The following is a 15,175-nucleotide window of genomic DNA, read 5'->3' on the forward strand; positions in this document are numbered from 1 at the left end:
GGATGGCAGATGGTCTGCTGAATATTGTTTAAACCTGTGTGTAACGTTTCAGGACACGACAGGTTTTGGCTCAGAGGTGATTCAGCTGCTCACTTTATCTGTCTGAGTGTCTGTCTATCTGTGCAGCTGTCACTGTCTTGCCGTTGTGTGTGTGTGTTTACCCAGTGTTTACTGTGGGCCTGAGCGTCCGTGTGGTTCCCTGGTGGCTGGATGCTGGAGTTAGTTGAGTTCATTAGGAAAGCAAACACTGCCGATTAAGGTGCGGTTTTCCGCTTCTGGGCTGGTAGATGGACGAGCTGGGATCTGCTGCCAACATACGTCAAGAAGTTCATCAAGTATTAAAGAGAGAGACGAGATGGGAGGGAGGGATATGAGAGGAAGACAAGGAGAGGGGGTAGAAACAATGAGAAAGAGGGGCAGAAGGATTGAAAGATGGAGTAAGAGCGAGCGAGTTGGGAGACTGCGAGCAAGTTGAGAGGATGGGGAAAGGAAGAGAGATGGATAAAGGAGATAGAGGAGGAGAGGAGGAGGAGTAGAGGAGGAGGAGTAGAGAGAAAGTGAGAGAGTGTCTTTTCGTCCCAGTGCAATGAGTTGAATGGTTTCTGTCTGTCTGTTTGCTTGTTAATTTCAGAGACCTCTGTCTCATCAGAAGTTAGCACACACTCTTTCTTCCTCCCCCTCTTGCCTTTCCAATCTCTCTTCCTCTCTCTTCTCGCTCTCCTCTTGATCTCCCTCTTACCTATTTTGCTCAATTGCCTTCCTTCGTTCCTTACTTGCTTCCTTCTTCCTTGCCAGAGAAGGGAGGGGAGAGTTTAGGAGTGAATGAAAGTAGTGTTATATGGGGGGAGGAGAAGAGACGAGAGGAGGAGGAGAGGGGAGGAGAGGATAGAGAAGAGGAGAGAGTAGGTGAGAAGGGAGGAGGGGAGGAGAGGAGAAGAGAAGAGAGGAGAGTGGAGGTGAGGAGAGAGAAGAGAGGAGGGGAGAAGAGAGGAGGGGAGGAGAGAGAAGGGGAGGAGAGAGGAAGGGAGGAGAGAGGAAGGGAGGAGCGGTTGTAGTGTAGCTGGCTGTCAGTAGCTCTTTTTCCTGTGTTTTTAGTACAGCCCTGTGAGTTCAAGGTCCCGTCTCCATCAGCAGGTCTAAGCTGTGCTATCCCTCCTCTCCTCGCTGGCCTCTATAGCTCACCATAAATCTACCAGCACCGCCAAACAATCAATACTTCCTGCTTGGCATTGCCAAATCCCAAAATGAATATAGATTTTCTGCCCGTACCGCTGCTAAATTATGCAAACCCCTGGTTTATTTCCTGGCTCCATTTTGGCAGGCAATGCTGTTCCTCTCCTAACACCGGGCTGGGTGCTGCAGAGGAGAAGGGATGGATTGGAGCAGAAGGAGAGAAAAGTACTTTAGGAGACAGAACAGCTTGTCTTTCTGTCTGTGTTTTGGACACGGACATTAACTATCTCACACAAGAGAGAGCTCCAGCATGGTTGTGAACAATGAATCTGTTTTTTAGTTTTAGGGATCGATACGGGATAGAAAGGGCTTGGTGAGTAGCCTGCTGAACTCACCGCTTTGTTGGTTGCTTGGTAATGCACACTGGGTATCAGCACATAATCTCAATTTCACTAACACACACACACATGCTCACAATCACAAAGTGGTCAGTAGTTCTAGGGCATGAAGCATGTCTGAACGGGATGGTGTTAGGGGGATTGGGGAGGCCAGGGGGACATTGATTCTAAGTGAAGTGGAGTTAGATAGCAGGGTTTTTACATTTATTTAATTTCACCTTTATTTAGCAAGTTGATAACAAGTTCTCATTTACAATTGCGACCTGGCAACTAACGAACTGGTTTACCTGCGTTTGTAGTCTTGCTGAGATCATTTCTCGTGCATGACACAATGAGAGTGGACAGAGCGGGATGACGTCACCCCTCACCAAGCAGATAGAGGAGGTGATTGGAGGACAGCTCAAACCCCAGTTGTCACGTACTGTACAATTAGAGTCATTACCACTTCAGCTGAGACAGAGAGGGAGAGAGACAGAGCAGAGATGGACATAGAGAGAGAAGGAGTGAGTCAGCGAGAGAAAGTAGAGAGTCAGAGGGAGGGAGAGAACGAGGGAGTCAGAGACAGGGAGAGAAAGCGAGCGAGAGAGAGAGAGAGAGATTACTGCACCTTGATTTTCCCAGCATGCAGCAGATTATACATACGAACAACCTTGCGTGTGTGTGTGTGTGTGTGTGTGTGCGCATGTGTGTGCGTGTGCATGTGCGTGCGCGTGTGTGTGCGTGTGTGTGCGTGTGTGTGCGTGTGTGCACGTGTGTGTGCGTGTGTGTGCGTGTGTGGTGTGTGTGCGTGTGTGTGCGTGTGTGTGCGTGTGTGTGCGTGTGTGCGTGTGTGTGTGTGTGTGTGTGTGTGTGTGTGTGTGTGTGTGTGTGTGTGTGTGTGTGTGTGTGTGCGCGTGAATTTTTTTCTAGGGTTTTTGTTTGTTGATCTGTTTCAAAGCTAAGATGAGACAGATGATGTATGATAAAGAGTAGATACTGTTTGACTCAGTAGTCTACTTCCCCTGTGATGGTACGGAACAGAGGAACATACTGTGTCATAGATACTCTGTGATGGTACGGGACAGAGGAACATACTGTGTCATAGATACTCTGTGATGGTACGGAACAGAGGAACATACTGTGTCATAGATACTCTGTGATGGTACGGAACAGAGGAACATACTGTGTCATAGATACTCTGTGATGGTACGGAACAGAGGAACATACTGTGTCATAGATACTCTGTGATGGTACGGTACAGAGGAATATACTGTGTCATAGATACTCTGTGATGGTACGGAACAGAGGAACATACTGTGTCATAGATACTCTGTGATGGTACGGAACAGAGGAACATACTGTGTCATCGATACTCTGTGATGGTACGGAACAGAGGAACATACTGTGTCATAGATACTCTGTGATGGTACGGTACAGAGGAACATACTGTGTCATAGATACTCTGTGATGGTACGGTACAGAGGAACATACTGTGTCATAGATACTCTGTGATGGTACGGAACAGAGGAACATACTGTGTCATAGATACTCTGTGATGGTACGGAACAGAGGAACATACTGTGTCATAGATACTCTGTGATGGTACGGGACAGAGGAACATTCTGTGTCATAGATAGTCTGTGATGGTACGGAACAGAGGAACATACTGTGTCATAGATACTCTGTGATGGTACGGAACAGAGGAACATACTGTGTCATAGATACTCTGTGATGGTACGGTACAGAGGAACATACTGTGTCATAGATACTCTGTGATGGTACGGGACAGAGGAACATACTGTGTCATAGATACTCTGTGATGGTACGGGACAGAGGAACATACTGTGTCATAGATACTCTGTGATGGTACGGGACAGAGGAACATACTGTGTCATAGATACTCTGTGATGGTACGGGACAGAGGAACATACTGTGTCATAGATACTCTGTGATGGTACGGGACAGAGGAACATTCTGTGTCATAGATAGTCTGTGATGGTACGGAACAGAGGAACATACTGTGTCATAGATACTCTGTGATGGTACGGGACAGAGGAACATACTGTGTCATAGATACTCTGTGATGGTACGGAACAGAGGAACATACTGTGTCATAGATACTCTGTGATGGTACGGGACAGAGGAACATACTGTGTCATAGATACTCTGTGATGGTACGGAACAGAGGAGCATACTGTGATGCAGGAGATTATGAATGCTATGATAGGATTTTAAAACACTTTGTGGGCACAAAACAGTTACATGCAAATACATAGAAATCAACCACTTTCATCTCATAAAATCAAAAGTATTTTACCTACACACACACCTTTCCTGCTCCATCTCCCACCCACTCTGTGCCTCGCTGTGGACCCCTGGCTGCTCTAGAGACCAAGCTCCAGTTTAATTCTACTTGTAATTTAATTAGTCTGATCACTTATGCAGGGGCAAGTCAGCGCTTATTACAGGGAATTATTAAAGCCAGAGGAGAGGGGGATTTAAAGCAACATTTTATTCTCCCCTCCTCAGCATTTTGACGTCAGTGGAATTGATCCATCACAGTGTAAACTTCAGGAAACCATGTTTCTGGCTAAACACCCATCCTCAGCAGTGGGAATTGGCCAGTGGTATCTAATCCAACATTTGTGAGACTAGAGAACCTTTTCCGTTATGTGGTGTCATGAATGATAAACACTCAAGTTGACTTCCTGGAGGATCCATTTACCCCCCTCACCCCACCCCAACCCCCTGTCTCCTCTGACTGCTCCATGCTGCCTCTGGGTCTCTGTCCTTCTCTCTGTTTCTGGGCCAAACACAGCTGAATGCTGACTGGCAAAATCAGCAGAGAACTTCCACAGTTAACTTCACATAGAAACTTCACATCTAACCTCTCCAAGATACTGCCTTACTACCCCCCTACAGGGGTACCAGTACTGAGCAGAGGAGATCGCACTCACAAACACACACACACACACACACACACACACACACACACACACACACACACACACACACACACACACACACACACACACACACTTACTCACTCACTCACTCGCTCCACACACACACACACACACACACACACACACACACACACACACACACACACACACACACACACACACACACTCACTCACTCACTCACTCACTCAACACACACACACAAAAGTTAGAGAAGATGAAGGAGATGAGAAAAATAGGGTTTATTTTCTGTACAGTATGTCTGTCTGAGAGATTGTTGTTGTAATCCCTTTCCATTTCCGTCTCTCTCTCTCTCTCCTTCTCTCTCTCTCTCCTCTCTCTTTCACTCTCTCATAGGATGAACTGAAGAGCCTCCAGACTGGCTTAAAGCATGTCAATGATGAAAGCATTCAGCTGCAGAGGTACTGTAGGTTGGCACACATACACACATGTGCACTGTAAAACTCAATTTCCCAGCAGTGGGGACCAGGACATCTCTGTGTAATTACTGATAACCCCGACACTGGCACTGGAAAGATTAGAACTCAGCTCTGTGTACTTGTAGTTATTACACTCCCCCCCCCCCTCTCTTTCTCTTTCCTCCTCCCTACACTTCTCTATCTCCCTCTCAGTCACCAGCTGACTACAGACCTTGAGAACAACTTCAACATGCCCCCACTGGAGACCAAAGTGTTGATGTGAGTTGTGTGTGTGTGTGTGTGTGAGCGTGTGTGTGTGAACGTGTGTGTGTTTCAATCTTGGCTATGTGTGTATGTTTTTTAGTATCCAGCGTGCCTGGCGTGACTTCCTCCAGAGACAGGAAGTGATGGAGAAGAGGAGCCCCTCCCCTCCCTCCCTCTCCTCCTTTGACAAGATGAGCACGTCCATCAGCATGACCACTCTATCAGATGGCATCACCCCTGTAAGTCCCACCCCTCTATCTTTGCACTGAATACCGCTGGTGAACTGTCTATGTCATTGTGTGGGACTTACTTTTTACTGAAGCAAACAAATGGTGTGGGTCAGATGGAATCTACAAGATATATTTTCAATACTAGCCCTATTGATGTGGTGTGCCGGTATATTGCATGTCTTGTCCAGCAGAGGGTGGTGTCCCTCAGCTCATTCCCCCCTGCCAGATGCAGGCTCACTCACAGGCACTTGAGGGAGGGATCAGCTGGGTAAATAATAAGATGAGCACGTCCATAGACACTCAACTCATCCAGCTGGATGGCGAGTGAGAGAGGTACTCTTGAGTGTCAATGTATTGTCATAGTAATCTCCAAGTCATCGTCTAGGTTAAGCGTCAGGTCAAGCTGTTGGCTTCAAGGTGCCCACTCAATGCTGCAGAGAGAAATAGGATTATGATTCTGGGGTAAACTATACTGAACAATAATATAAACGCATATAAACATGTAAAATATTGGTCCCAAGTTTCATGAGCTGAAATAAAAGATACCAGAAATGTTCCATACGCTCAAAAAGCTTATTTCTCAAAAACTTTACATCCCTGTTAATGAGCATTTCTCATTTGCCAAGAAAACCCATCCACCTGACAGGTGTGGCATATCAATAAGCTGATTAAACGGTATGATCATTACACAGGTGCACCTTGTGCTGGGGACAATAAAAGTTTTTGTCACACAACACAATCCCACAGACGAGAGAGCGTGCAATTAGCATGCTAACTGCAGGAATGTCCACCAGAGCTGTTGCCAGAAAACTGAATGTTAATTTCTCTACCATAAGCCGACCTCCAACATCGTTTTAGTGAATTTGGCAGTATGTCCAACCGGTCTCACAACCGCAGACAACATGTAACCACGCCAACCCAGGACCTGCACAAACGGTCAGAAACCGCCCCAGGGAAGCTCAAGTGTGTTCTTCACGGATGAATCCTGGTTTCAACTGTACCAGGCAGATGGCAGCCAGCTTGTATGGCGTCGTGTGGGCGAGCGGTTTGCTGATGTCATAGTTGTGAATAGAGTGCCCCATGGTGGTGGTGAAGTTATGGTATGGGCGGACATAAACTATGGACAATGAACACAATTGCATATTATCAATGGCAATTTGGATTCACAGAGATACCGTGACGATATCCTGAGGCTCATTGTCGTTGTTTTTTTTAAGGAATCTGTGACCAACAGATGCATATCTGTATTCCCAGTCATGAGAAATCTATAGATTAGGGCCTAATGTATGTATTTCAATTGACGGATTTCCTCATATGCTGATGTTCCTACTCGAATAACTCCTTTCTCTTTCATTCTGTCTGTCCTCTTTCATAGTGCTGTGAGAAAGACAGGCTAACCTTTCCTCACATATTATTTCATGGCTTTATTTTCCTGATGTATGACACGAATGTCACTTCTCTATTCTATTGTCTCTTCCTGTAACATCCCTCCTGTAACATCCCTCCTGTAACATCCCTCCTGTAACATCTCTCCTTTAACATCCCTCCTGTAACATCCCTCCTGTAACATCCCACCTTTAACATCCCACCTTTAACATCCCTCCTGTAACTTCCCTCCTGTAACATCCCTCCTGTAACATCCCTCCTGTAACATCTCTCCTTTAACATCCCTCCTGTAACATCCCTCCTGTAACATCCCTCCTGTAACACCTCTCCTTTAACACCCCTCCTGTAACATCCCTCCTGTAACTCCCCTCCAGTAACATCCCTCCTGTAACACCCCTCCTGTAACATCCCTCCTGTAACATCCCTCCTGTAACATTGTGATGCAGTGGTGAAAGGGACAGTGCTGCCCTGTTGGAATTTTTAATGGGTGCGTTTCTGTCGACCCAGCGATATGTTCCACGTTCCCTCCAGGGCCGGTTTGCGCACACACACACACACACACACACACACACACACACAGAGAGAGAGAAGAAGAAGTCATATTTTCATGGGACACAGTGACTGGGTGCTGGGTGGCCATTTCCATCCACACTGATTGAATTTGTAACCTTTGTGCCAGTGATATCAGTCTCTGCCAAAAGCCTGCATGTGTCTGTCAATGTGGGACCACCGCACTTGGTGGAGTGTGTGTGTGAGTGTGTGTGTGTGTGTGTGTGTGTGTGTGTGTGTGTGTGTGTGTGTGTGTGTGTGTGTGTGTGTGTGTGTGTGTGTGTGTGTGTGTGTGTGTGTGTGTGCTTGCTTATTTGTATGTAGTTCACTGGAACGTTCCATCTCTATCTCCTTGAGTCTGTACAAAGTGAAAGGTTTGTGATGTACTAAAGGTTAGGGTTGTATAGTTAGTTATGTGTCTTAGAATTCATTCAGATATACTGCAGAGTCACTATAGTGACACAGTGAAATACCGCATTAGAAGATCTCCTACTGTATTTTGCAATTTATGACCAAATAACTCCTGCAGTGTTGCCCATTTCCTTTCCAAGGCAAGAGGTAGAAATGATAGTTTTCATTAAATGAGAACATAACAAAACTCTGGCTTTTATGCCCCTATATCAATCAGCAGCCGTCTGTTTTTATTTATTTATACTGCGTCAAAACACAGCCCGCAGCTCAAACACACACACACACACACACACACACACACACACACACACACACACACACACACACACACACACACACACACACACACACACACACACACACACACACACACACACACACACAGGCTGTTTGTTGGAATGGGAGATTTAGTAGTAGCCGGTAATGTTAGAGGTTTGACTAAATGCTAGAACATTGCTAGTTAACTGTTCTGGAGTAGAAACATGATCATTGAATATAATAGACAGCAAGGAATAGACAGTAATCGATTCTGAAATATGACTTTTTTCTGCCAAGGACTATCAGAGCTCTGGCTGTCACTGTCCACTGGGAGCTGCTCTGTGAGGAGGTGCAGTTACAGAGACTGGCCACTAGAGAGAAGTGTTGCACCACAGTAGCTCCTCATGCTATGGACAGAACTGATATACTGTGGAAGCTAAGTCCTCTGATGGTATGGACTAGACACTAGAGTATCCTAAAATCAGATCATAGATTACGGACATCTTTATTAAGAACCTGCAACAAGTTTGAGTTTGTGAGTGCATATGTAATGTAGGTATGTGCTAGGTTGTGAGTTGTGTGTGTGGGCTGGTGTTTGGTGCCTGGTGGTGAAGGGCACATGGGACATGCCAGTCCATCTGCCCTGCTGAAGTGCAGTGGGACTGGGCTAGAGCAGAGCATCACTGGTCCTCTTACCACCAGCTGCCATGGTTATCCCTCTCCTCCCTGTCGATCACTCCCTCCTCCCCTCCCTCCATCTGCTCTCTCCTCACCCTCTCTTTCCAAAGTCCAACCTCACTTCCTTTCACTCATCCCCTATTCCCCTAATACATGTGTGTGTGTGTGCATGCGTGTGTGGGTGCGTGCATGTTTGTGTGCGTGCAGCTGCAGTACACAGCAGGTGAACGGATCCAGCAGTGTTATTATTTCGCTCTATATTTAGCAGGTAGTGTTGTGCATGGAGGAGAGAAGAGGAGAAAAACACAGAGCTCCACAGAGAGCTGGTTACCATAGAAATGAATTAAGATCTTGTACCAGCAAATAGCCTCTTTTTCACTGTTCATGGTAAACACAGACATAGAGATGTTTAGGCTCTGGCTAAACAGTGTTCCTGCCACTGTTTTATTCAATGGAAGTAGCAGCCCATTGTGACATCATCATCGACAGACAGCATAAGTCATACACATTATGGAGAACAGAGCTCCAGCCATCACAGCCAACCTTGGTTCCTTGTCTTCTTTTGTCAACTTGTTATTGTTTTGCCTTGGCAGCAATGTATATTTTGTAGAATAGGCATGGCCTATTACCCAGGCAAAAACACAGTAGAAAATACCTCACTTTATGACATCGTTGATGGATGATGATGGATGGATGTGGGTTTTCTCTGTCTTGTTGTCCATTTTACAAACCCCCCCCCAGGCTCTGTTTGGTCCCTAGACTCATATTTACTCTAAATGATCATCATAGTTGACCTTTGTGTCTTACATAGTAGTTGATCATCCTCTACGGCTTTGGCCTATCCATGTAACAACATGGAGGACTAGGATGAGGTCAGGCATTATATTTCAAATGTTGCCTTAAAATGTTTGAATTTATGATTAACTTTGAAATATGTAGATTTGGGGAACAATTTTATTTTTTAGCCCTGCACTGCTGTTTCCATTAATGATACAAAGCCCCAAAGCCCCACTCCCTCTGTGCTGATAAAACAGAATACCACCTAATACATCAATGGTTGTGTATGGTAATTATGCTAATACAACATAAGGTTGTACTAATTGTGACACGCCTGCCAGTCCTTGATTGACAGAATCATTAGTGGCCTTTTCACCTTTCAGCACTCAGGAACAATAAAAATTTTTTTTACACCAAATACTAAAATACACATACAGTGCCTTGCGAAAGTATTCGGCCCCCTTGAACTTTGCGACCTTTTGCCACATTTCAGGCTTCAAACATAAAGATATAAAACTGTATTTTTTTGTGAAGAATCAACAACAAGTGGGACACAATCATGAAGTGGAACGACATTTATTGGATATTTCAAACTTTTTTAACATATCAAAAACTGAAAAATTGGGCGTGCAAAATTATTCAGCCCCTTTACTTTCAGTGCAGCAAACTCTCTCCAGAAGTTCAGTGAGGATCTCTGAATGATCCAATGTTGACCTAAATGACTAATGATGATAAATACAATCCACCTGTGTGTAATCAAGTCTCCGTATAAATGCACCTGCACTGTGATAGTCTCAGAGGTCCGTTAAAAGCGCAGAGAGCATCATGAAGAACAAGGAACACACCAGGCAGGTCCGAGATACTGTTGTGAAGAAGTTTAAAGCCGGATTTGGATACAAAAAGATTTCCCAAGCATTAAACATCCCAGGGAGCACTGTGCAAGCGATAATATTGAAATGGAAGGGGTATCAGACCACTGCAAATCTACCAAGACCTGGCCGTCCCTCTAAACTTTCAGCTCATACAAGGAGAAGACTGATCAGAGATGCAGCCAAGAGGCCCATGATCACTCTGGATGAACTGCAGAGATCTACAGCTGAGGTGGGAGACTCTGTCCATAGGACAACAATCAGTCGTATATTGCACAAATCTGGCCTTTATGGAAGAGTGGCAAGAAGAAAGCCATTTCTTAAAGATATCCATAAAATGTGTTGTTTAAAGTTTGCCACAAGCCACCTGGGAGACACACCAAACATGTGGAAGAAGGTGCTCTGGTCAGATGAAACCAAAATTGAACTTTTTGGCAACAATGCAAAACGTTATGTTTGGCGTAAAAGCAACACAGCTCATCACCCTGAACACACCATCCCCACTGTCAAACATGGTGGTGGCAGCATCATGGTTTGGGCCTGCTTTTCTTCAGCAGGGACAGGGAAGATGGTTAAAATTGATGGGAAGATGGATGGAGCCAAATACAGGACCATTCTGGAAGAAACCCTGATGGAGTCTGCGAAAGACCTGAGACTGGGACGGAGATTTGTCTTCCAACAAGACAATGATCCAAAACATAAAGCAAAATCTACAATGGAATGGTTCAAAAATAAACATATCCAGGTGTTAGAATGGCCAAGTCAAAGTCCAGACCTGAATCCAATCGAGAATCTGTGGAAAGAACTGAAAAATGCTGTTCACAAATGCTCTCCACACAGCCTCACTGAGTTCGAGCTGTTTTGCAAGGAGGAATGGGAAAAAAATTCAGTCTCTCGATGTGCAAAACTGATAGAGACATACCCCAAGCGACTTACAGCTGTAATCGCAGCAAAAGGTGGCGCTACAAAGTATTAACTTAAGGGGGCTGAATAATTTTGCACGCCCAATTTTTCAGTTTTTGATTTGTTAAAAAAGTTTGAAATATCCAATAAATGTCGTTCCACTTCATGATTGTGTTCCACTTGTTGTTGATTCTTCACAAAAAAATACAGTTTTATATCTTTATGTTTGAAGCATGAAATGTGGCAAAAGGTCGCAAAGTTCAAGGGGGCCGAATACTTTCGCAAGGCACTGTATGAACAACAACTTACAGACGAACACAAAAAACGACTACATCTCATCTGCCCAGACCCGCATGTTCACACCCCCCTCCCTAGTGCCTGCATGTTCACACCCCCTCCATAGTGCCTGCATGTTCACACCCCCTCCCTAGTGCCTGCATGTTCACACCCCCTCCCTAGTGCCTGCATGTTCACACCCCCCTCCCTAGTGCCTGCATGTTCACACCCCCCTCCCTAGTGCCTGCATGTTCACACCCCCTCCATAGTGCCTGCATGTTCACACCCCCTCCCTAGGGCCTGCATGTTCACACCCCCTCCCTAGTGCCTGCATGTTCACACCCCCCTCCCTAGTGCCTGCATGTTCACACCCCCTCCATAGTGCCTGCATGTTCACACCCCCTCCCTAGTGCCTGCATGTTCACACCCCCCTCCCTAGTGCCTGCATGTTCACACCCCCCTCCCTAGTGCCTGCATGTTCACACCCCCTCCATAGTGCCTGCATGTTCACACCCCCCTCCCTAGTGCCTGCATGTTCACACCCCCTCCCTAGTGCCTGCATGTTCACACCCCCCTCCCTAGTGCCTGCATGTTCACACCCCCCTCCCTAGTGCCTGCATGTTCACACCCCCTCCCTAGTGCCTGCATGTTCACACCCCCCTCCCTAGTGCCTGCATGTTCACACCCCCCTCCCTAGTGCCTGCATGTTCACACCCCCTCCCTAGTGCCTGCATGTTCACACCCCCCTCCCTAGTGCCTGCATGTTCACACCCCCTCCCTAGTGCCTGCATGTTCACACCCCCTCCCTAGTGCCCGCATGTTCACACCCCCCTCCCTAGTGCCTGCATGTTCACACCCCCTCCCTAGTGCCTGCATTATGGTTTGCCACAAGGCCTGTTTTTCTCCGTCACCCAGGCTATTTCAATATTTCAATAATAAATAATTTGATTTTTCCATTGTGTTAATGAAGGCGGTTTGATTTAATTCCAAGTTTTACATTTTTAGTATACTTTTTTCAGGAACAATCTAACCCCAGAAATATAATTTATAGAACAGACAACCATTTCTATTCCATTTCCATTCCATTTGAATCACAGCAGCAGAATGACTGAATGAATATCTATAATGTTGATTACTGCTCTATACATGAAAGCACTGTGGTCTCTGGTCTGTCTGTGTGGCTTTTTGTCTCTGGCTGTGCGAAGGACGTGTGTTCGTATGACCCCAGTGTAATGGGAGAGGGACAGACAGATCTGTCTCTGGCTGTGTGAAGGACGTGTGTTCGTATGACCCCAGTGTAATGGGAGAGGGACAGACAGATCTGTCTCTGGCTGTGTGAAGGACGTGTGTTCGTATGACCCCAGTGTAATGGGAGAGGGACAGACAGGTCTGTCTCTGGCTGTGCGAAGGACGTGTGTTCGTATGACCCCAGTGTAATGGGAGAGGGACAGACAGGTCTGTCTCTGGCTGTGTGAAGGACGTGTGTTCTCATGACCCCAGTGTAATGGGAGAGGGACAGACAGATCTGTCTCTGGCTGTGTGAAGGACGTGTGTTCGTATGACCCCAGTGTAATGGGAGAGGGACAGACAGGTCTGTCTCTGGCTGTGTGAAGGACGTGTGTTCTCATGACCCCAGTGTAATGGGAGAGGGACAGACAGATCTGTCTCTGGCTGTGTGAAGGACGTGTGTTCGTATGACCCCAGTGTAATGGGAGAGGGACAGACAGGTCTGTCTCTGGCTGTGTGAAGGACGTGTGTTCTCATGACCCCAGTGTAATGGGAGAGGGACAGACAGGTCTGTCTCTGGCTGTGTGAAGGACGTGTGTTCGTATGACCCCAGTGTAATGGGAGAGGGACAGACAGGTCTGTCTCTGGCTGTGTGAAGGACGTGTGTTCTCATGACCCCAGTGTAATGGGAGAGGGACAGACAGGTCTGTCTCTGCTAATCACCTACCGCATACAGCTATGACACACACATTGTCCCTCTTTGGATTGGTCATACACCCTGAGGTGTGTAATACAGTATGTCCTGTATAATGTGTCATTTCAGTGGCAGATTGTGTGTTACATGCTCTGGTATGAATGAGCCCTACAGTACGTTCCATCCTTCCACTGTGTGACATCGAATCTCAGTGTAATGCCTTTCTACTACCACAAGGGGTAGTTGTTCTGCTGTGGTGGTTCCCATGCAGGATATAGTCCTGTTCGAATACTTTGAACATGTATCCGTCTTTCCTTCCATCCTTCCTTCCTTCCTTGAAGTATTCACAGATATGTGTTACTGGAGCTGAGCAGACCACTCTCCTTCCTCCCTTTCTCTCTCTCTGTTTCTGATAAGGCCAGGTAAGAGGCCTCTCCATTCAACAGGCCAGATAATTACCCATTATCAGTCATTTGCTAATTAAAGGAATGAAGAGAACACTTCTTTATTTTCCTTTTTTTCATCTCCCTCCACTTCTATCTGCCCACAATACCACTGCTTGCTCTCCCCCTCTCCCCGTCTCTCTCTCTCCACCTCTCCCCTTCTCTCTCTCTCCACCTCTCCCCTTCTCTCTCTCCACCTCTCCCTTTCTCTCTCTCTCTCCACCTCTCCCCTTCTCTCTCTCTGTCTCCACCTCTCCCCTTCTCTCTCTCTCTGTCTCCACCTCTCCCTTTCTCTCTCTGTCTCCACCTCTCCCCTTCTCTCTCTCTCCACCTCTCCCCTTCTCTCTCTCCCCCCTTCTCTCTCTCTCTCCCTTCTCCCCTTCTCTCTCTCTCTCCCCCTCTCTCTCTCTCTCTCTCTCCCCCTCTCTCTCTCCACCTCTCCCCTTCTCTCTCTCTCCCCTTCTCTCTCTCTATCTCTCTCTCCTCCCCTCTCTCTCTCTCTCTCCCACCCTCTCTTTCTCTCTCTCTCACCCCTTCTCTCTCTCCCCCTCTCCCCTTCTCTCTCTCTCTCTCCCCCTCTCCCCTTCTCTCTCTCTCCCACTCTCCCCTTCTCTCTCTCTCCACCTCTCCCCTTCTCTCTCTCCACCTCTCCCTTTCTCTCTCTCTCCACCTCTCCCCTTCTCTCTCTCTCTCTCTCTCTCTCTCTCTCTCTCTCTCTCCCCTCTCCCCTTCTCTCTCTCTCTCCCCCTCTCTCTCTCTCTCTCTCCCCCCTCTCTCTCTCTCTATCTCTCTCTCCTCCCCTCACTCTCTCTCTCTCCCACCCTCTCTCTCTCTTTCTCTCTCTCTCTCCCCTTCTCTCTCTCTCCCCCTCTCCCCTTCTCTCTCTCTCTCTCCCCCTCTCCCCTTCTCTCTCTCTCTCTCCCCCTCTCCCATTCTCCCTCTCTCTCTCCCCATCTCCCCTTCTCTCTCTCTCTCTCCCCCTCTCCCCTTCTCTCTCTCTCCCCCTCTCCCCTTCTCTCTCTCTCTCTCCCCCTCTCCCCTTCTCTCTCTCTCTCCACCTCTTATTCTCCTTTTCTCTTTGAGCCTTTTAATGCCACTTGGATAAAATATTTAGATGTTTCAGGATTGCGTCAGACTTCTGAATAAGGTGCTGGGTTTTTCCATTTCTTTCCCTCCCCTCTCCACCCCCCCACCCCCCTCTCTCTGTGTTAACTGTACAGACCCAGAGGTCTCTCTCTGTCTTCAGACCCCAACAACGTGATCTTCAGCAATCCCAC

The 15,175-nt window shown here is 46.9% G+C and overlaps 1 protein-coding gene across 1 annotated transcript in view; it reads left to right on the forward strand.

The window, feature by feature from the left end:
* The window catches only part of LOC110503785 (schwannomin-interacting protein 1), a 337,443-nt gene that overhangs the window by 92,892 nt on the left and 229,376 nt on the right, over positions 1-15,175 (forward strand). The window contains exons 6-8 of the mRNA XM_036961845.1: positions 4,872-4,936; positions 5,147-5,212; positions 5,298-5,436. Of these exons, the coding sequence (XP_036817740.1) occupies positions 4,872-4,936; positions 5,147-5,212; positions 5,298-5,436 (270 nt within the window). The remainder of the gene's footprint in view (positions 1-4,871; positions 4,937-5,146; positions 5,213-5,297; positions 5,437-15,175) is intronic.

This window comes from Oncorhynchus mykiss, chromosome 24, assembly GCF_013265735.2.
Source record: "Oncorhynchus mykiss isolate Arlee chromosome 24, USDA_OmykA_1.1, whole genome shotgun sequence".
NCBI lineage: Eukaryota > Metazoa > Chordata > Actinopteri > Salmoniformes > Salmonidae > Oncorhynchus > Oncorhynchus mykiss.